Genomic DNA, 24,170 nt, shown 5'->3' on the forward strand with positions numbered 1-24,170 from the left:
ATTATTTATAACATTCATTTATAATCCTTTGTTTTTCTTCTTAAGTTAAAGTTGACCCATAAACTTTTTATACATGGTTAATCAAGTAAATGTGTGCATTAGTAAGGCATTCTTAGTGTTGTAATAATTTTTTTGGTTATGTTTATGAAGCCTTCAGCTATATCAACCACATTAAAAATATTAATGTGGTTGTACTAGTTTTTACAAGTTAATAATATCCACGGTAAAGTGGGGGTGAATATCCATGGTTAAGAATCTTGTCATATTGTTATAAAATATTTTAGTTGTGAAATAAGTTATGGTTTTTGGGCATGTGATATTGATAAGCCATAGTATTGTAACAAAGCCTATTCAAGTTAATAACAAAATCAAAATATAAGAAATTGAATTTTATTATTTTTATTACTTTAATTTTTATTTTTTAATTAAGCCCACATTTATAATTGTTTACATACTTATATTACACCTAAACATCTACTCTATATTAAACTCGGCGTAATTAAAATGATCATTTTCCATAAATGTAAATGTTTTGAAAATCCAATTTTTCATTAATCAAATTTTAACAAATTTTATATCCATTAAGATTTATTTATATCTTTGTAAAAATAAAATGCAAAAAAAGCATTAAAATTTTAACATTTAAAAAATTGCAAACTTTGGAAATTTTATTTTTTTACTTTAAACCTTTTGTACATCACTATAAATGAAAAAAATAAATAAAATATGAACTTTAAACTTTTGTGTATGGCAATAAATGAAAAAAATAAATAAAACATGAACGTATAATAAGGAAAAATTATAAGCAAGATTTACACATATTTTTCTCATTTTAATTTTTATATATATATTTTTGTTTAGAAATGAACATTGAAAACTCTTTCTTTTATATATATATATATATATATATATATATAAAATTACAATTATTATTATTATTTTTTAAATTTTTTATATATTTAAAAAAAATAAATATAAATAAAATCATTAAAATTTAAAATGTAAGTAAAACAATATTAATATAAATAATTATAAATAAACAACGATTCTAGCGAATTAATAAATGTAAATGGAACTTTTTCAAATAAACTATATTTCAGTTTTTTTAAATAATATTTTTCAACCAAATTTAAATTATTAAATTCAAATTAATCTTTATTTCAAATCACAGACATTTACCTACTTTAAAGAAATGATGTTTTAAAAGGTTCTAAAATAATAAAGCTAAATAAAGTTTCATTTCATTTATAATAAAGTAAATTTACACCTGGTCACATCAAAATCATATAAATTTATAAATTAAAATTATTCTTTTAAGATATCATGAAAAAGGTAAAGAGCGATCATTGTTTTTGATGATTATGGTTAACGTCCCTTGAGATCAAACATTGGTCTATCAGACCTAAAAACAAATTATTTAATTTGATTTAAGATTTTATTCCTATGCTCAAAAAACTTGGAGAGAAGCCTTCCGAGCTCACTATAATTTTGACATTGTAAAAGGTTAGGAAGGCCAGTATTGTAACAAAGGTTGTGAAATTGAGATCTAATGTGGTTGTACGCGGGGCACTCTAAGAGGAAGTGGTTTTCATCCTTGATGTTCCTATTCTCACATATATGGCAGATCCTTTCCATCCATGGCGTTTTAGGAACTGCCCAATGACTTGTTTCACTATGGAGCTCATGAGAATTCGTTCTAATCTTTGCTATATTAATTTTCTTCTTTGAGCTAGTTAAAATAGAGAGATACTTTTGATCTTCTATGGTGGGGTTGACGACCTTCTTATAATAACTTAATTTTCTTTTAGCCGCTGAATCTTTCTCACACCACATTTTTCTTTGAACTTAGAAATAACAATATCTTTAATGTTATTTATGTCTTGCAATGCATCATTCTCGTTGATCTCCCAATAGTTTAACCAGGCCCTTGTGTCTTTATGCCACCCCCGATTAAGCCTTAGGTGGTTTTGGCTAGAATTTAAAGCTAGCTTAGGAAGTCTATGATCATCAATGTTATTGAGTTTGTGCTTGTATAGTAGAAACCTAGTCATAGCTAGGCTCTCAATAGGGGAAAGACCTGCTTCTATAAGGAGAATAGGATAGCGTGTATTACTTTTAATTTTCAGGTTATAAGTTATAAAATTCTTCTGGATTTGCTCAATCTTTCTCCATGATTCTTTGGAGATGCTGCAACCCCAAACCTCACAGCCATATAAGATAACAGGAGTGACTAAAGTTTCAAAGAGGAACTTCTTTTTATCCCACATTACGAGGTTTGCTGTTTTACAATTATTTTCAAGACCAAAATAAGCTTTCCACCCCCCATTAATCCTTTTCTAAATGCTATGGTTCCAGTTGAGCTTGTGATGAATATCAATTCCTAGGTACTTGTAAGAATACACTTCCTCCAAGTTATTATTATCATACATAAAATTAGCGTAAGTGTCCTTCTTGGATTTGATAATCATAACTTTTGTTTTGTCAGTGTTAACAGTCATACCCATGGTAGAGCAGAAATCCTTAAGAAGCCTGAGTTGCTTATCAAGATTAGATGGGCACCTTGCCAAAAGAACAATATCATCAGCATAGAGAAGAAGGATGACGACTATCCCAGCTAAGATCGTGCCATCACATCCTGCTTCCTCTAAGTAGCCTTCAAGCTTATTGATGTAAATGCCAAATAGTGTTTAAAATATAGGTAGAAAGACGCTGAGAGGCTATGGAGATTTTATATTTGATTTTAATTTTAGTTTTATTGGTTAAGATATGACGATTATGATTTATAAATGAAAGAATTACATATTTTATAATATAGTTGGTATTTTGCAACTTACTACACATAGGTTAGATGTACTAACCATAAGTTAAAATTTTCTATTTATAATCTATTTTATGAGTTTTTTCAATTAGATTTCATTGATGAGTTTTGAATATTTGCAATTTCGAATTTCTTAATGAACCATTTTTAATAGGTTCTAGTTAGCTAAATTTCCTTTATCTAATCAATAGTTTATGAAAATTTTCTGCTTTATAAAACTAATTTTTTTAACTCATATAAAATAATATTGGGTCAAAAATTTTAACCTTAAAATGAAAAATAATTTAAAACCTTACGATCATAAAATTTTCATGTCATTCCTAATATGAAAGTGAAATTTCAAACTTACATTGAATATATAATATTTATTTTTGAATATATGAGATTTATTTTTGTTAATTTATGATTTTTTGTTTTTTAAATAAATGTTTTTTATTTAATTCAAATTATATAAAATTATTTGTTTATTAAAATTATATACTTTTAAATATATTTTAAAAATGTTTTTATGTTTTATATAATTATTTTTAAAAATATAAAAGGGAAATAAATTAATCTACTTAAAATTATTAAATTGTAATTCATATTTTATTAATAAAAAAACAAATTGAAATTGAAACCACTAAGCAAAATTTATGACGGCTTTTATCTAAAAGCAACCACCATGCATTATATCTAGTCAGTTTAAGGTTGCGATACAACCACATAATAAAATTATGAGCCACTTCTCCCTAACTCATATGGTCTGTATACCATTTCTACGTAGCATGGTAGATGTTGGCCGCCATTTTTGTTGAAATTATTGGATCAATATGTATTATTGGAGAGAGTCTGTTCATTAGTTGTGTGCGTGTCCTAGTTTAGGAATTAGTTCCTATTTTCTAGCTGTTAGCTCTAACTCTCCTATTCTCATGTAAACCTATATATTCTTGATGAATAATGATCAATGTAGTGCATTCTCCATGAGGTAGTCTCCAGGTGCAGCTTGCTCACTTGTGAGCTGCTATGTTTCAGAATATATTTTTATTTCTTCCATTTTTAACATGGTATTAGAGCTAGAGAGTTTTTGAAGGCTGTGAGAGTGCATAAGTGGAAATATTGTGATCTTTGGTGACTGGTGCGAAGAAGGCCTGACGAGGGGGCGAAGTGCTGTGTAATATCATGATAAAATTAAATTTTTTCTCAGAGGTAAAATTGGAGCAACGCGAGTTTTATACTAGACAATCGTGCTTCCCTAGCTTTGGAGCAACATGAATTTAGCGTGAAAAATCGCGTTGTTCGCTCTTTACTCTTACGATTTCTCATCAATGCGACTTGTCAACACGGGTTTCCATCCAGAAATGCGCGTTGGTTGACTTTTCAATTGTTGTGTATTTCTCATGGGTCACCAGGCAGGTTGTTGAGTAGATTGAGTGGGATCCGAAGGTCGATTGGTGGCCCTGTCATCGTTGATTTCTTCCCAACAGGGATATCGTGGGTACTGTGATATCGTGGAGTGGCACAGCGGTATTGGTGAATGATGATTTCTAACACTCGTTGACTAAAGGAACCCCCATCGGAGTAACCACTGTGTGAATTGACTACGTTGCAATGGAGTGAAATGTTGGACCTATGGTGGATCCTTGTTCGAGTGCTATGAGCGTGGAGAAAATTGTCTTCATAGATCGGTAGGATCATTGGGATCGCGAGCTTGGTTGTGGTAGATCAAGATTGTTGGTGGTTGTCTGCTATTTTTTTTGTGCGCATCGAGAGTGGGATGAGTCGGTGACTGTGCAGTAGAAGAGAGATCAACGTCCAGAGGTAGATCGACGTTCCTCTGATTTGCGGATCACCTGGCTGCCCACATAGCATCATGGTTGATGGTGTCAAGATGTGGATGTTGAAAGTGAAATAGTAGTTGGGTATATATTAAAGGTATAGCATTTAGAACCCTGCATTTTCATAGATCTACAACAACGATAAGGTAGATTTTAAGGAACAAATTATTAGAGCGCAATCACCAAAGCAGATCTACCTCCTTAGCGATCTAACAACCATGTGTTCTAGTGTACCTTTTCCTACAAGTTGCAATAGAAGAATTGAAGAACTTTCCTCTAGATCTGGAGAAAGATCCATTCTTTTTATTAATTGCTGGAGGTCAAAATTTTCTTTGAGGTAGACCTGTCACGATTAATAATCAGATGGCAGAGGCGTACTTGAACAAGAGAAATAAGCTTGATGGGTCCAATTATTCTAATTGGAAATTCAAGTTGCAGACCCTGCTTGAGGGGAAAAGTGTGTGGGCGATTGCAAATGGGGATGAATGGAAGCCAATTGCAGCAGGAGGCGGAACAACTGCAACAACTCAGGATTGGGAGAAGAGGAAGAACAAAGCGAAAGTGTTGTTCAAATTGTTAGTTAAAGACTACATTATCCGTCAGATCAGAGAGTGTAAATCAACAAATGACATTTGGACAACTATCAAGGATTTGTATGAGATAAAGAATACAAATCATTTATTATTCCTGGAGAGCAAGATTCTCTCCATCAAAATGGAGGAGAGTGAATCAGTCGTCGCATTCATCTCTCGGATCAAGGAGATGAGAAATAATTTGGCTGATATAGGGGAGACAGTATTGAACACTGATCTTTTCATGTTTACCATAAATGGTATGACTGGCGATTATCATATGTTTATTATAGGCCTAAATGCAAAGGAGAAAGCCCCCAATTTCGAAGAATTGATAGGGATCTTGATACAAAAGGAAGAGAGGTAGATGACTCTGAAATCTAGAATTCAGATCTAGCATTAATGGAGAAGAAAAATCATTTTAGAGGGAAAGCAAGTGCAGGATAGGAAGGTGGAGGTACACCATAGAGAAAGCCACCTCAAGGTGTGTCTTCAACTAGAAATGGTTCAGGGATCAAATGTTTTTATTGTGGTAAATATGGTCACATTGCTAGGAATTGCCATATGAAGAAGCTTGATGAAGGTCAACATAGACATAAGAAGCATGCAGGACACTTTGTTGATGAAGATCAAAATCAGAATCTCATATTCTTTGTATCTGATTTTTCTTTCTCTACTAAGAATGATGAAGCAAAAACTTGGTTTGTGGATTCAGGAGCTTCCATTCACATGACAAGTAACAAGCACTGTTTCGAAAGTTTTAAAATAAACCAGTTGTGATTCTAATATCTACCTTGGTGATGACAAAGACTTCCATATCAAAGGTCATGGAGATATATTCCTGTGATTTTGTGTGATGGAAAGATCAGAAAAATCCAGAATGTGATGTATGTACCAGGAATTAAAAAGAATTTAATTTATGTTTCAATGATTGCATATCAGAACTTGAAGGTAGAGTTTTTTAAAACCTATTGTGTCATTAAGGATTTGTTGGATAAACATAAATTGGTTGCATCTAGAATTCGAGTTGGAGGCCTATACAAGTTGAATGTCACAAGCATACCACACCAGGCTTTGACTTCAACAACAATGACAACAGAGAATCTTTGGCACCAAAGATTCAGACACATCAATCTTCCTGATTTAGTGCTGCTACAAAAACAAGGTATGGTCAATGGTCTCCCTGTTTTAAAAAATGTTCATGTTGAGTGTGAAGGATGTGCCCTTGGGAAGATGCATAGGGATGATTTTTCCACAAGATTAGATAGAAAGAAGAGAAATATACTAGAGCTTCTGCACACTGATATATGTGGGCCGATGCAGACAAGGTCATTAGGAGGTGCCTATTATTTTTTATTATTTGTTGAAGATTGCACAAGATTTACCTGGGTATATTTTCTCAGAAAAAAGAGTCATACTTTTGAATACTTTAAAGAGTTCAGAAGCATGGTTGAAAAACAAACAGGGAAGTTCATCAAAATTCTCCTCTCAGATCAAGGGGGAGAATACAAGCAGGGTGGTTTCATCAAATATTGCAAGGACCATGGGATAGTTCAACATTTTACAATACCCCACACTCCTCAATAGAAGGATGCTGCAGAGAGGAAGAACAAAACCTTTGTGGAGTTTGCACGCAACATGTTAAAAGGTAAGAACCTGTCTAATGGATTTTGGGCAGAAGTAATAAATACTGTAGTGTATTTAAAGAATAGGAGTCCAACAAAAAACCTTGATCTTAAAACTTCATTCGAAGCTTTATTAGGTTTTAAGCTTGCACTTAATCATTTAAGAGTTTTTGGCTCAAAAGCTTTTGCTCATGTTCCAAAAGAGGATAGGAAGAAACTGGATTCAAAGGCCATTAAATGCATTTTCATAGGGTATTGTACATAGTTTAAAGCTTATAAATTGTTTAATCCCTCTACTCATAAAGTGTTTGCAAGTAGAGATGTAGTATTCCATGAGCAGGTTGATGATGGAAACAATGATAAAGGCAATGAAGAGTGGCACATGCCTTTGCTGGTGGAAGATGGAAGTGATGAAACAAGGGACAACCATGAGCAACAACAAAAATAGCAAGAGGAAGAATCAAGTGATGTAGGTACAATTAGCAAGCCAAGTCCACCAAGGAACGAGCGAGACAGATTTGAAGCGAGTCCACTAGTAAGGAGATCAGGTAGTAAAACTCAATTGCTAATAAGATATAGGGATCATGCTCTTATAAATAGTATGTTAAATATTGACCCTCAAACTATAAAGAAGCAAGTCAATATGATGAATGGATGGCAACCATGGAAGAGGAATATGAGTCAATACTTAAAAACAAAACCCGGGATTTAGTTGAATTGCCAGAAGGGAAAGAACCTATAGGTCGTGTGTGGTTATATAAACCTAAATTTAAATTTGATGGTAGTGTAGACAAATACAAAGTTAGGATGGTAGCTAAAGGTTGCTCGTAAAGAGAAGGAACTGATTATGAGGAAATCTTTGCTCCAGTAGCTAAGATAAACACTATTAAAATGATGATATCTTTAGCTTCAAAACATCATTGGAATATACACCAACTAGATGTGAAGTCTGCATTTTTAAATGGAGAGTTGAAAGAAGATGCTTATTTAAAACAACCTGAAGTGTTTATCAAATAGGGGCAGGAGCATTTAGTCTGCAAATTAAAGAAGGAATTATATGGTTTAAAATAGGCTCCCGGGTCATGGTATGAAAAAATTGATTCATTTTTCTTGTGGCATAGTTATAAGAGTAGTAAAAATGACCCAAATTTGTATATTGTGTTTGATGAAAAGGGGAAAATTGTTTTGATTTATTTATATGTAGATGATCTTACTATTACAGGAAAAGATGATGAGCTCATTAAAGAAATAAAAGTCCATATGTCATAGGTTTTTGAAATGAAGGACCTTGGAGAGTTACACTATTGTGTGGAATTGGAAGTCTAGAGGGATTCTGGCCAGAACTTTTTGTCTCAAGGAAAGTATGTCTGGAGCTTATTTAAAAAGTTTAGAATGGATCAGTACAATGCTTCCTTGGTGCCTTTACAATAGAATGTCAAATTTCAGAATGATGATGGTTATAAGGAGGTGGATGCAACACTATATAGACAACTAGTTGGGAGTTTGATTTATCTAACTACAAATAGACTTGATTTACCTTTTGCAGTTAGTGCTTTGAACCAGTTTATGTCAAAGCCTCTTGAGAGTCATTGGGTGGAAGAGAAAGGTGTCTTAAGGTATCTTCAAGGAACCTTGGACTTTGGTATTAAATATACTGATTCATTTGATGTTAGATTGACAGGTTTTTCAGATTCAGATTGGGCCGAAAATCTGGATGACAGACGATCCATAATAGGTTATGCATTTAGCATTGGGCCTGGGGTCATTGCATGGAGTGACAAGAAACAAAATATTGTATCCTTATCTTCAGCTGAAGTAGAGTATCAATAAATGTGTGCAACAACGTGTGAGGCAATTTGGTTGAGGAGACTTCTCCATGATGCTAGAGAAGAACAAAAAGATCCTACAATTATCAGATGTGACAATCAAAGCTCAATCAAACTTGCAAACAATCTTGTGTTTCACAAAAACAAAAAGCACATTGGTACGCAGTTTCACTTTGTTAGAGAGAAGGTTCAGTAAAAAGAGATTTACATTGAATAATGTAATACTTGTGATAATGCAACAAACATTTTTAATAGGCTCCTTAGAAGAATTAAATTTGAATTATTTAGGAAGATGTTAGGAGTAATAGTAAACCCTTTCTCCATTAAGGGGGAGTGTTGAAATTAATGGAGCAATATGTATTATTGGAGAGAGTCTGTTCATTAGTTGTGCGTGTGTCCTAGTTTAGGAATCAATTCCTATTTTCTAGGTGTTAGTTCTAACTCTCCTATTCTCATGTAAACCTATATATTCTTGATGAATAATGATCAATGTAGTGCGTTCTCCGTGAGACAGTCTCTAGGTGCAGCTTGCTCACCTGTGAGATGCTATGTTTCATTATATATTTTTATTTCTTCCATTTTTAACAATTCTCCTCTCTGTTTTTAAAATTTTAAAGAGAAAATTTAAAATGATAGCATCATGTGGAAGCGAAATGATATACTCTTCCATATAAATGTCTACAGTCACAATGTAGATTGAGTGGAAGAATAAAGTTTTGTTAATCAGAATTTGGGTAAATTTTCCCTTCCCATTGCATTTTGAAATGAGTTTAGTCCAAAATCATCTATTTTATGCCACAACAAGAATATTTTGGTTGCTTCAAATAAAATAAATTTAATGGACACATCATTATATCCTCCGTGCTAGGATTCTTGTTACCGGGTACACCTACATGACAAAATTACTAGGCAGTTCTACGAATGATAAAGCGAAACATCATGGATAACAGTGTTTGAAGCCAAATGATATCTTTTTCTATATAAATGTTTGAGGGAACAACATAGACTCAATATAGATTGAGCAGAAGAATAAAGTTTTGTGATCACAAATAATTATTAGTTAATTATTAGAACACAATGAATGAATCAAATAATTAATTATTAGAACATAATGAGTGAATCAAATAATTAACTATCAGAACATAATGAATGAATCAAATAATTAACTATTAGAACATAATGAGTGAATAAAATAAATTAATTTGCGTGGGTTTAGTTATTAAATTGTTGATTTAAATTAAAAAAAAAAAAATGAAAATGAAAACTAGCACATGTAGGAGGTGATTCAGTTGGGCAGCAAAGGATTGAGCTATGGTTTGCAATAGAAGTTAAGCGTTGGGCACCATGGAGAGGTGAGAGGGGGGGAGTTCCACTCCCTCCTACAGTCAGGCAATGTCTAATAGATTCAAGAAACCTCTGGAGGTTGAAACTGGAATTCTAGGAGGAGGGAAAAAGGACAACAGAGGTACACAACAACAGGAAAATACGTAGGAAGAAGCCAAAAGAGAAAAACGAATAGAAGGAGAAAATCAGAATGCAGACACCAAAAATAGAACTGGACTGTGTAAGCCTAGGGATATTATCATACCAAGAGTGGTGTTAAGTGATCCAACGCTACAGGTGCATAGGGAACACGTGGCGACTTACACAGTCATTTGTAAATTCATGGGGTTATGGCCAACGGAGAAGGCATTACAGGCATGGATAAAGAATCACTGGAAACCTAAGGGGGATATAGACCTACACCTTGGATCAAAGGGTTTCTTCACTTTAGTCTTCACTAACATTGAGGATAAAGACAGGGTGTTTGAAGGATGCCCCTACTTCTATGCTACTGCGGGCCTCTATATGAGACCTTAAGTAATGAATTTTGTCCCGGAGCATGAGACTTTCACTTCAGTCCTGGTTTGGGTAAGGCTCTACTCCTTACCATTGGATTATTGGTAGCATGAATCATTAAAAGCAATAGGAAATAAACTAGGGCATTTTGTAAAAATATCAGAGGCCACCAGGCAGGGAAAGTATACCTCCTTTGAATGTATATGTGTAGAGATGGACCTCTCTAGAGCTCTACTAGATGAAGTAATTCTGGAAGTTTTTAATGAATAATGGGTTCAAGTGGTTGACTATGAGCATGTTCCTTTCAGATGCCGCAAATGCCATGAACATGGGCATCTATTCAGAGATTGCCCCTTAAACAAAATAGAAAGCAGAACCAAAGCTACCTCAGGGAAAGAAACTGATAGCTTTAACAAAGCAGGAAATAGAGGTAAAGGAGGGAGAAAGCACCAAAATAAAATCAACGATGAAAAGTAGCTAAGTAAGAATAGGTACAAGGTACTAGAAAAAGAAGAGGAGCATGATAAAGTTTATTAGACTCTAGAGGATTGCCCTGTGGAGAAATAAAAGGAAGAGAGTATGGAGGACACACAAGACAACAACCAACAAAAGGAGGATCTGCTGAACACTATGGAACTTGATAGGGACCAAGAGATGACCCCAAGTGAGGTGGGAACAGAGGATCATGAACTACAAGATATTATTGATAGGGAGCATCTATATCAGGAAAAGTTTTTGGAGTGGGGAACCACCAAAGGAATGGATTCGCTACCAAAATAGGAGTTCAATAGAGTGCAACAACTGTTTATATGGAGAACGTAGGCAAAAGGTTCGAGAGTTAAAAAAACCATGATAGTCAAGACAACAAAGGGGTGAAAGCTATGAAAGCAACAATGGGCCTAGCTCCTAGGAACCCAAGCAAGAAAAGAGGTAGGAAAAAATAGAATGAGCTACTGATAGAGTGTGGAAAACTCATGATTGATTCAGGTAAGATGAAAGACCTAACCATTTACACATTTACAAACCTTTCTTCATGAAGCTCACAACATGGAATATTAGGGGTCCAAGGAGTAAAAGGAAGCAAAGGAATCTTAGCAATAGAATGAAAGAAGAAAAACCAGATATGATTTTCATCCAAGAAACAAAATGTTCAGTAGAAAAAAGAAGAGAAATACACATCAAATGGATGACTAAATATGAATATCTAGAAGTTAAATCAGACAAAACAACAAGAGGAATTCCCACACTTTGGAACCCTCGGAAACTAGGAATCCTTGATGCTAAAGCATCTAGGAACTATTTAACAATGGTGATTCAACCCATGGGGGACAAGGAAGTTTATTTAATCATAAATGTTTATGGTCCACAGAAGCCGGAAGACAAAATCAGGTTACATACCTCACTGGAGGATCTAAGAGACAAACATTCGGGCATCCACTAGATTTTGGGAGGGGACTTTAACATGATCAGGTCCCTGTCAGAAAGAAAAGGTGGAACCAGATCACTAGGTAGAGACTCCATAGAATTTCAGAATTTTATAAACAATATGATGCTAGTAGACACAGAGGCAAGTAATGGAATATTTACATGGAATAACAAAAGGGGAGGAGAGTCTCGGGTGGCCTCAAAACTAGACAGATTCATTATCTCAGAGGACCTTATCCTAACAGGCCCTGATTTATCAGCTATGATACTTCCTTTTGGTGGGTTGGATCATTAGACTTTTCAACTGGAAGTGTCCTTTATAGGAACTCCAAGAAATAGACCTTTCAGGTTTGAATTCATTTGGCTCACACATCCGGACTTTATCAGCAATATTGAAAGATGGTGGAAAGAGGATATGCAGGTTCAGGGCACTAAAATGTTCCTCTTGCATAAAATATTGAAACATATCAAAATCAGGCTTAAAGAGTGGAATACGAATGAGTTTGGCAACATTTTTGTAGCCAAAAAAGTTGTTGAATGGAAGCTACAGGACATTAATTAGATCCTCATTACAGACGGCTTCAGTGGGGAAAAAGGAACAAGCTGATAACCATCAATAGGAATGGGAAGAATTGTGCAAATAAGATGGGATATTCTGGAAATAGAAATCAAGAGTACAATGGTTAAAAGAAGGAGAAAGGAACACAAGGTTTTTTCATAAATCCACCATGGATCATAGGTCTCATAACAAGATCTAAAAAATCAAGGATTCTCAAGGAAATAAACTCAACACCCACAAAGGAATAGAAGTTGCGTTGGTTCAACATATCCAAGGCATAGTAGAGAAGCCTCTCTTAGACAGATCTCACTTCATTAATGAATTCACAAAGCACATTCCTAAGCTTGTGACAAGAGAAGACAATCATAATCTAAATATGCCTATGAATGAAGAGGAGGTCAACGAAGTCATCAAAGAAATGCAAAATGGGAAGGCACCAGGTCCGGATGGTTTTAATGTCAACTTCTTTAAAGCATGTTGGGGAATAGTCTAGCGGGATATCCTCAGAGTGGTGGAGAACTCTAGGAAAGATATAACTATTTTAAAGGCGCTCAATACCTCTTTCATATCATTGATTCCAAAACAGGTTAATGCTATGACACCAGATAGATTCAGACCAATAGCATTATGCAATGTGGTGTACAAAATAATCTCCAAATTAATTGTTGTCATGCGGAAAGAGTTGATTTTGCGGACAAAACCAACCTCCCTAGAAGCTTAAGGCTTTCTAGTGACAAACAAGACAATTAAGAACAATCCTTCTCTAAATATGCATTTACCATATAAGAAACCAAGTGTTTAGATCCTACCTGTAGTCCAACGTTGTTGTAGTAGTCCAGCCTCGTCGATCTGGATGAGCTCCTCCTTCTCTTCGAAACCTGCATTCACTAATAATTAAACGATTAAATAGCACCTGAATATCTCATAAAATAAAACATATTTAACATACAGACCAAGGAGTATATGAAACAACTCATAAATAACAAATTGTTGAGAAGAATGGACTTATTTGTATTAATAGGAAACAAAAGAAACCATTACAACCTGAGCCTTGGTGTTGTGCAGGTCCCTCCCAGGGTCCGACAAGAGTTCTCCTTTACTTTGATCAGCTCACCCACTTCCAAATGAAACAAGAAAGGATGGGAATCTCTCCTCACAAGCTTCTACAAGGAAGTCCTAATTCCAGCAGCATCTACCCTTAGGAATGTTCAGCTTTCAACCTCTCCTCCCTCTAGCCCAATGCCTGTATTTATAGTGTTTTAGAGGAAGTTAATTAGGTCCACCATGAATGGGATAAGCCCCTCTTTCAATGGGATAGCTCCCCTCTTCATGGGATAAGTTCCTCTTTCTTTGGGGTGCATGAACCATCTGGAGGCGCTCAATACACGTCAAACCATCTTCTAGAATGCTCTAGATTTGACCACAAGTAACTTTTTAAAGATGAAACTCGCGCCTTTTGACCTTTACAGGGGTACGCACCCACCCCTTTACATACAGAGCGTACAAGTACGCAGGTATTGTGAACTTGGGTTGCGTACACGCAGGTAAGGCTGAGAGAAACTGCGTACCCAGAGATAATTGACTTTAAATGACTTTTCTCTCTTTCTTGGAGTTTGACATGAAAAGCAGAGGCATGAGACTTGCCAAGGAGGATAGTATGACAGTTGATGGAGCCATACTAACTGCAAATAGTCATGGTGACATTTTTTAGTGTAACAGATTGCCCCCTAAAGTGCGAAGCCTGTAGTAGATTAGGGTTTTATATCATCTAGGAAGGGTGAAGTACTTTATCATTTCAAGGATTATCTTGTGGAGAGCCCGGTCAGAACCTGCAAATATTCAACACAAAATACATATATAAGATGATATCATCGCTGAGGTAGGCATTCCCATACTCAGATTGAAAACTTTAACTAACAATCTAACTACTGCTCTGATACAGGAATGATTTTGCAGTACATCACAATCATAGACACATGTAGACACAGTATGGACGCAGCCATCTGTTTATGATTAGTCTACTATATAATGAATACAAAACTCCTCGCAGCCTGGATGGTGGAAACTAGATCCAGGGTCTTCATTTCTACTTCCCGAATTGGTACGATTCTATCCATGCGAATAAATGAGTTGATGACGAACATGGTAGAAACCACTTGATTACCAGTCAATGATGTAAACTGTTAACAAGTGTGAGAGATACCACCAGTGATGTCAATGGTTCTCAAAGTACCCAGTACAATCCATGAGATGCGAATGAATGGGTTGATGTCGAACATGTCACGGAATCCTTCGATCGAAAGTCAATGATGTAAACTGTCATCAAAGGCGAGAAACCTGCCATTGATGCATGCAGACTTCAAGGTACTGACGATTTCTAAGTCATCTCTCTAGATAATGTGTTGATGTCGATAGAAAGCGACCCGTTGCAGGCAAGCCCACAACACGAAATCATAGTTCAAGTTGAAGAAATGTTGCTGTAAGGACTGACTCAGGGATGGTCAAAATGGATGACAAGTATTTTGCATATGAATGGTTTATTTGCAGAGACCTCTTGAACACATAACGACACGACAGATGGCTTGGCGACGATTGACCCAAAGTTAATACCCAGAAACGGTTGAAGACTTTCAAAGTGGTTTAATCAACTTTAAGACAAAGGATTTCCCAACCCAGGTGAATGAAAAGTGTCGTGTTCAAGAGTGGTAATAAGGTTTTTTCTGTGACAAAGGATAACAAATAGGCTCATTTTTCTCTCTTTTCCCCCACCATTTCTGGCAAGTACCTCTTTATTTTTTACAAGCTTGAGGAGGATAACATATGCTTGATTATAAGCTCATCCTTCGAATGAGTCCAACTTAGTTTAGATTCGAACCCTAAGAAGGAGTGGTCCGTTCCTGTTTGTAATCGAACAGGTCCTTTACTGTGAAATTTTAACGAGTCCAGTATAGGAGAAACTCGGTGTTTTTCAATTTTAGAGAGTCTGAAAAAACTAAAGAAGACTCCAGGGTTGAACTTTTTCATAAATTTGTGTCTCCCAAGCCCGAAAAAGTATAAAATAATACTTGAGAGAACCGCTTGATCTTGAGACCAAGGAGTACTTTCATGATTAGTGCCTCTGACCTGAAAAGTAAAAAGTGATTAAGGACATGTCATTTTATTTCCAGTATCGAGTTTGAAACGACAAAAACCTGGTAATATTTTCCTGTTTTTACGCTCAGAAAAGGGCTATAAGGGGACCGTCTTTTAATTCCGTTTTAACGAGTGTAAAAGAAATGCTCGGCAATCTTTTCATGTTTTAGGAGTCAGAAAAGGGCTTAAAAGATGACTCTGATGTCTTGGTTCGTGAAAAATGATAATTTTCCCTGAAATTCCTTTTGTCCTGCACAAAAACAACACATTACTCATACCTGTTTAAGATAGGCAAAAATACATTGAAAAATATCCTTCCATGGTGAAAAATAAACAAACTTAGCATTCATTTATCCAAAAAACCTATAAAAAGACCTTTTACCATGTCATTTTTACCATTTTACTGTTGAGGGAGAGAAAAGGGCTTTTGGCAAGAAACTTCCCGTGGACTTTGCGGAGAATCCGACCGTCGGAATCGAGCGTCGTCTCTTTCAAGTATTTCACAACATCCTCCTCTTTGTTTTCATCCATTTAGAATTTCATTTTAGGCCCTAGTTTGATTTTTTGGGGGCTTTGGGGTTTCAAGATCCGCTTTTCGGGGTACGCAGGTGCCCCATGGGTGACCTGCGTACCCCGACATTTTCTCCATTGGGAAAATGGCAGGTGTACGCAACCTACCTTCAGAGCAGTTGCGTACCCATGCTCTGTTTCTGAATGCGGGGTGCGTACTCCGCACAAAGCATTTTTAAACCCCCAAATCTCAAATTTGAACCATTAATTTTTGATTTAGTGAATTCTAATGGATGTTTTCTGGTGTGTAGATTGCCCACCATGCTTGATTGGCGCGAAAGAGAACACGAAGATGTCGATTTGGCCACAATAGATCATCAACCTTCCATTGATGCTTTGAAGGCATGCAGTCTCTACAAATACTGGGCCATACCTGGCATGAGGGCCCAGGTGCGATTCTTAGAGTGGTTGGTTGAAAGGTGGAACGTTCAGGATCAATGTTTTTACATCGGAGGGCACTAGCTCGAGATAGAGCCCTCAGACATATATTTTCTCACTGGTTTTCCTAATAGGGGCGAGCAACTGTCTCTGTTCGGGACTAGGCCGGGTGGCCAATCCCTTGCTAGTCTCCGGCTAGAGTGGTGCAACAATCAGAACCAGGAGAAGGGGATAGAAATCAAATACATATCCCGACCTGAACTTATGGTAATTGCCTTTACAATTACCAGACTTTGCGGGGCTGCCGCTTTGCACATTGCCACTGGATCCCAGATGTGGATGGCTATTGATTGCTTCCGAGGCACCATTTTCAACTGGTGCGACGCTGTGTTGGCCAATATGAAGGGCCAACTGACTAGGGCAAAGAACGGGCAATTAAAGACCTTTGGGTATGGGCCTTTAGTTGTGATCTTTGCCCTAGAGAGAGTTCCGATGTTGATCCCGCAGCATCTCACTGTTGAGGTTGGGCCTCCTCAGGAGCCAAAGTTGATGCGATGGGTTGCGGTGATGGCCCAACATCCTGATGAGGGAGCGGGAGTTGTCCAATTTCCTGCGGGTTACTTTCACTGGTTGGAGGACTAGGTCTTTGTGATCCAGGATTTTCCTTATGCCGGAGTGGATTTTCGCGGTGATCTGGACATGGTTCTTCCACCGGGAGAACAATGGGATGACAGAGGTACTTCATTTTTCACAAGTTTTTAAATTATCTATATTTTTTTGTTTTTATATATCGTCTCAAAACTGACAGTAAAAATTTTCAAAATGCAGATGTAGGTCCACGGCGTCCAGCCAATCTCCGGCCTTTCGAGAGGAGACAACCAGTTGCACCGGCACCGGTCCCACAGGATGCGGCTGCAGAGACCTTAGCTGAGTTGGAGCAGGATCTAGAGCGTCTGACGGCGGATATACCAGAGACTACTATAGATGATATTCCTATCAGGCTTCAGCGCTATGTAGTCGCAGTCCCAGGACCTTTTAGGAGGTTCTTGTGTAGGGTAGCCCGTGCAGTGGTGTCGCATAGAGAGCATCACCAGTGATTGGTTGATCGTTTTTGTAGACACATGTGACATTTTGGTTTTTTGTACTTATCATTTTTGCCGATCATAAGGTGTTTTGCAACCTATGATCGAAGACGATGTATTTTTGACACACTCCTATCTATATATATCATTATTACCGGCTTATCTTGTTAAACATGTGTGATTAAATGTTAATGTTTTTAAATTTACATGTATGATTATCGCAAATGTCTGTCTAACATTCGAGAAGCAATTGCATCCGCTAATGTATTAAAAGACCTTGGAATATGTTGATATTCAATGTAATCAAACTCACGTTCCAAGAGACGCACTCTCAAAAATAACCTTAATAACACTGGATTTCTAATGGCATAAACTCTATTAAGCTGTAATACAACGAGTTCAGAATCTAACCTCACTATCAAACTCCGAATCCCAAATGAAATGGATTCAGATAATAACTCAATCACTGCACTGTATTTTGCAATGTTGTTTGTTGTTTGACCGAGGCTCACCCCATGCATAGAAACTAATTCGTCAGAGGGTGAATAAATAACCCAAGCTGCGGAAGAGATATTCCATGTATTACGACAAGCACCATCAGCAAATCCAATGTACGTTTGGAGAGGCATCGACATCTGCAAACATCAAGGGTAAAACCAAGATAAGTAGAATAACGACGAAAAACACACTTTCTAAGCTAAGCACACTGTCTAAACTAACAAACACACTAGCGAGAAAGAAAAATTAACCTAACTAACTTAACTAAAATCTTCACACCCATCATTTAAGCATAGTACCTCTTTAGGTAAAGTCCATTTCTGGGTTTACCCAAAGAGTCCCCTTCAAAGTCAACCAGCTCATAGGCCCCTTTTGCTAGCTTTCCCTTAACAATGTAGGGCCCATGCCACATAGGAACGAATTTTCCAGCACCTAATTTATCGTTAGCTTGATCATACAATAGCACTAGGTCTCCTTCCGAAAAATTTCGAGGGGTCACATTTCGATCATACTGAGCTTTCATTCGTTTTGCATGAGTCTCGATTGCCAGTGCAGCATCGCGTCGAGTCTCATCTAAATGAGCTAAGTACAGTAAATGCTTCTCCTCTTCGGAAGTAGCTGGAAGTAATTCGACAGCCATTTGAAGTGATGGGATTTCGCATTCAATGGGCAACACGGCTTCCAAACCATAAACTAGTTGGAAAGGAGTGAACCCTGTTGATGTTTTCACTGAAGTTTGATATGCCCAAAGCGTGGAAAATAACATGTTGTGCCAATTCGACTGATGAATCCCAATGATTCGTCGGATCATGATAACCAAAACTTTGTTGATGGACTCAACCAGACCGTTGGCTTGTGGATAATAAGGAGTTGAGCTATCGTGACGCAAACCAAGCTGGCCTGTCAGTTCTGTCATCATAATGTTTCGAAAATGGCGCCCATGGTCAGTGATTATCGCTTGTGGGACACCAAACCTAGCAATAATGTGATTGAATACGAAAATCGCAGCTGTCTTGCCGTCTGCCTCGAATGTAGGCATCGCCTCGGCCCACTTAGTAAAATAATCAACCACAAGGATGATATACGCATGCCCCCCGGCTTAGTGAGGGTTACATGTAATAAAGTCGATACCCCATTTGACAAAAGGACCAACGGAAATTATAAGGTGGAGAGGAGCTGGTGGTGTGCGCATCTTGCGATCAAACACTTGACAGTTGTGGCATTTTCAGACCGCAATGATACAATCTTTAAACATGGACGGCCAGAAGTAGCCAACACGCAACACCTTCTGAGTTGTGGCATACCCAGACATATGACCACCACACGCCCCAGAGTGACAGTCATTCAAAACCCTTTCTGCCTCTTCGTGAGTTAAGCAACGTCGGAAAACCAAGTCTGCCCCATGGCGATAAAGAGTATCTCCAATAATTTTGTACTGTTGGGACTGGAATCGAATTTTCCGACGTTCTGACTTTGAAGCTTCGGGTCGAAAGCATTGGGTTTGAAGATAGATGATTATATCCCCATACCACGGATCTAAAGTACTGATGAGAAACAAAGATTCGTCCGCAATGGGTTCCTCTGCCACAGTTTCTGTATCAGCACGCGGGAAGTCACACATCAACTCTGCAAAGACTAAAGATTTCTTAGACTTAGATTTTTCAAACTCTAAGTCGAACTCTTGCAGGATAACGATCCATTTAGAGTACTTGCCCCCTAGCAATTGTTTAGTCAAAATGTAGATCATAGGGTTGCAATCCGAAATGACTGTAGTTTTACGGAGAAGAATGTAATGACGAAAACGTTGGACAGCTTGAACGGCTGCCAGGGCCAATTTCTCCACATGCAAATATTTTAGCTCAGTGGGATTTAACGTCCTACTAAGATAATATATCACATGTTCCGTTGCGAATTCATCTTCCACCATTCCAATAGTGGAATGAGAGGCAACGAGGTACAAAAATTAGTATTGGTTGTAGTTGGGAGGATGCAACAACGGTGCATGGGTCAACGCGTGTTTAAGTGCATCAAAAGATTGCTGAGCTATCTCATCCCAAGAGAATTGAGCGTTTTGTTTCAACAACCGTGTAAAACCTTTTGTAACCTCGGCGTAGAAAGTTTGCTTTCCCCTGCAAACTTTGGAGTTGGCGAAGACTCGAAGGAGGAGCCAATTTGATGATAGCTTCTACCTTCGAGGGATCGACGCGAATGCCGGCTTTTGAAACTACAAATCCCAACAATCGTCCCACTTCTATACAGAAGACACATTTGTGTGGGTTCAAACGTATACGATAATGTCTACACCTCATGAAAATTGCTCGTAAATTGACAAGGTGATCAGCTCGATGTAATGAATGAGCAGGCAAATCATCGAGGTACGGTTGCACAATGTGTTTGATGTCATGAAACGCATAAGACATCGCACTTTGAAAAGTGGCTCCGGCATTCTTAAGCCCAAAAGGTAATTTGCAATAAGAAAATGTCCCCCATGGACAAATGAAAGCCATTTTTGGTTGATCGGCAGGTAGAATATTGATTTGATTGTAACCGGAAAAACTGTCCATAAAGGAAAATATTTCACTGTCGGCACAATCATCAATTATTTGATCGATATAGGGTGTTGGATAGTTGTCCTTGGGACAAGCATGATTGATATCCCTATAGTCGATGCATATTCTTATTGTTCCTTGTTTTTTGTTAACCGGAACAATATTCGATACCCAATCCGTTAAGGGGATCGGATAAATGAAACCTGCTTTCAACAGCTTCTCGACTTCTGCTTTAATTGCAGCCGCTTTTCGAGGGTGAATCTGATGCAAACGTTGCCGAACGGGTTTAGCGTCCAGGTAAGTCTTAATCTCATGGACAACAATTGCGGGATCAATTCCTGGCATTTCCTCATAAGACCAGGCAAACTCGTCGCAGAATTCTTGAAATAGGGCCTTGTAAGTCTGAATTTCGTCATCTGAACACGAGGCACCTATATGAATGTTTTCAATGATTTCGGGCTTGACTGAAATGTCATTGGGAACAGTGCGAGAGATGTTTCCCAAATTCAGCTCTGAATCAGGATGTTTCATTGGACTCTGAGCATCTTTGACATATTCAGCTGTAAAAACTGATGAGAAATCATTTTCAAAGCGATCATCCTCAGGTAAAAACGAAGATCTATGATGGAGATCATCCCATGGTAAATCGTCTACACATAGGACTTCACAAAGTTGTTCGTCAGATGACACAACTTCGGGAAACGCTATTAACTCCGAGGTTGAAGTGAAAAGTGACTCCTCACGGACCACATTCATTTGGTCGATTTTGGTTGAACGCAGGTCGGTAAAAGACTGCACGGCTTCATAAGCAATTTCATACGGACTCAAAGGCATAACATCACCAAATAAATTTATTTCAGATTCGGAAGGAACGATCCAAGGATCGTCATAGACAATGGTATTTGATGTAATCATATGAATGGATGCGAATGAAGACACGGCGTTGATTGGAGGAAAAGGAAAAGTTCCTAGTAAACCGGCATCTTTAACTAATCCTACACCAACATCCTTATAAGGGATAGTCATTTTACCGACATGCTGGATACTCTCTGAAGAGGCTGGGTCGGATGAAAAGTAAGCCAGCTGGTCTATGGTGACGATCTTGCCATTATGTAGAAATTTTATTACTCTGAAGACCGATGAGACGACCGCTGTCATAGCGTAAGACCAAATTTGACCCAAGAGAACGCTGTAGTCTAGAGGGGCATCAACCACCTCCACATCCATACTAACAGTTTTTCCTTCAACCCCTATAGGCAAATCTTGTAGAATGCCAAACGGATGGAACCCACGGCCATCAAAGGCCTTAAGAATTGTCGGGGATTGATTTAGTGAAGGAGAACCAAGTGATCTCCAGCACTGTATCGACATAATACACGTGGAAGCTCCCTCATCAATTACAGTCTAATGAATAGGCCTATTTTTGACTATCACTGGGATCTGGAAAGCCATCTGATGAGGTAAACGCGGTGTACTATTTTCTAGATCAAAGATTATCAGGTTCGGGTCCTGAACATCAACATCTCCTATAGCCGACAAAAGTAATTTTTGTTGTGCTGGACATGATTGCAGCACTTCTAAAGCCGACATTGCTGAGGGTGAAACAGCTAAATCCTCAACAATGTTGTAATTCTGGGCCGCTCTGGCATGTGGATTGAAAGCAGACCTTCGAAGTACACCCTTGGTGGGCGGTTTAATTACTAAGTCAGGGTTAGGTTTCTCGATCTGTAGTGGATCAGAACCGGGAGCTAAGGTTGATGGATTTGACTGAGAAGATTCTGCTTCTTTCGATCCATCAACAGGACTTTTACTACCATAATCGTGTGACCGAGTCGCAATCCTTACATGAGACATCATCAATATGGGTTCTTCAACGGCACTCGAGGAAGAACCTATCATTTTGCTATCTTTCGGAAATGGATCCTTCAAGACAGCAGGAATTTGGGAACCTTTGACGAGTTTCGCAACCTCGGCCCGATGAGGGCAATCTCTTGTAAAATGATCTTCTTCACAAATAAGACAAGGATAACGGGGCTTGCGCTTTTCGTCATTGGTTTCCGACTTTTCTGTTTTCTCCTTTGGAGTTTTGTCTGCTTTATTCTTCTTCTTGCCTTTTTTCTTCCCACCGTTTTTTGATGTAGCCGTAGATGACTCTACAGCGTGAATATCAACGAAGACTTCAGCAGAAGATTCTCCTGTCGGGGAGTCTGGTAAGGTGATAATGGGCGAAGAATTCTTTGAAGACTTCTTCTTGCTTTTAGTATTTACCGTACCAATCATGCCATCAGCAGCATGAGATCCCGAAGGAGCAGCAGCGATTTGATTTGACTTTGGAAGATCTGGGATCTTTTCGTGTAACGTACCTGACTGAGTATAGACTAAGTCAAGGTACTGCGCTTGAGCAATCACTTGCTCTTCAGTAACTACTCCGGCCTTAGCTACGTCTTCAGTAATCTTCGGTAATAATGATTTAACAAACCATTCAGCTAAGATTTGGTCCGGGATAAAAACTTTCACTAATCGCCTTCGACGTCTCCATTCATGAATATGATCGGAAATATAAGTGGACGTCGACTGTTTTAATGAAGTTAGTAGCTCCGTGCCATTATCATATCTGACCGGCAACTGAAAATGAGTTAGGAACGAGGTAGCTAACTGACTAAAATTATAAAAAGAGGCCCATGGTAACTCAATGTACCACTTGGCCGCGAGACCAATGAGCGTACGCTGAAAAAGACGTAAACGGATGGAATCATCCAAGATGGAATTTGAGGCACACCAGAGGTGGTAAGTCATCACATAATTTGATGGATCCTCTCCAGACTTACCTTCGAACTTGGGTATGTCAGTGGGCAACTTATTTGGCATTGGCGGCCAGAACGGAAGATAATTTATTGGATCGCTCGTTAGGCGCGTCAAGTCTGGTAAATTCAAAGTTGCGATAAATGGAAATTGCCGATTAGGATCCCTAAAACTCTGGGTCACAAGACCAGTCCCAGGAGGAGGATATCCAGGATAACTTGGAACAGGAATCACATTCGGGATATTGTATCCTCTCGGAAAACCAGGATTAACCGGACCGTACTGGGGTTGCTGTGGTTGTTGATAAGTGTACCCAGGATACGGTTGATACTGGTAAACCGGTTGTTGGACAGCAGGCCCGTATTGGTACTGTCCCTGGTACGGTTGATAAACAAATTGTGGTTGAGTAGTGACAACCGTACTTAAACCAGGCTGCCCCACAGGCATCTGAACCGTAGTTTGAATCGTAGATCCAGAAAAAGGTAAAGATGTCTGTGGAGTAGTGGCAGAGAGAGTAGAAACTGGAGCTGTCGATACGCTAGAAGTAAGTGTGGTGGAAGAAACAAATGTTGCGGTAGTTGCAGAAGTCGTTTGAGATGGAGTACTAGGTGCAATTGGCGACTGAGTAACTACCGAAGGTACAGAAGTTTGAACATTAGACTGGACTGGTTGCTGGGA

General features: G+C 37.9%; 1 protein-coding gene across 1 annotated transcript; it reads left to right on the plus strand.

Annotated features, from left to right (window-relative positions):
- Positions 1-4,998: 4,998 nt before the first annotated feature.
- Positions 4,999-5,574, plus strand: LOC149205900 (uncharacterized). Its single transcript, XM_089397534.1, has one exon. It carries the CDS (start codon positions 4,999-5,001, stop codon positions 5,572-5,574), a length of 576 nt encoding a protein of 191 aa, XP_089253660.1.
- Positions 5,575-24,170: the final 18,596 nt, after the last annotated feature.

This window comes from Pinus tabuliformis, chromosome 1_2 (assembly GCF_031772625.1).
Source record: "Pinus tabuliformis cultivar Carrire ecotype Pingquan chromosome 1_2, CPIR1, whole genome shotgun sequence".
Lineage (NCBI taxonomy): Eukaryota > Viridiplantae > Streptophyta > Pinopsida > Pinales > Pinaceae > Pinus > Pinus tabuliformis.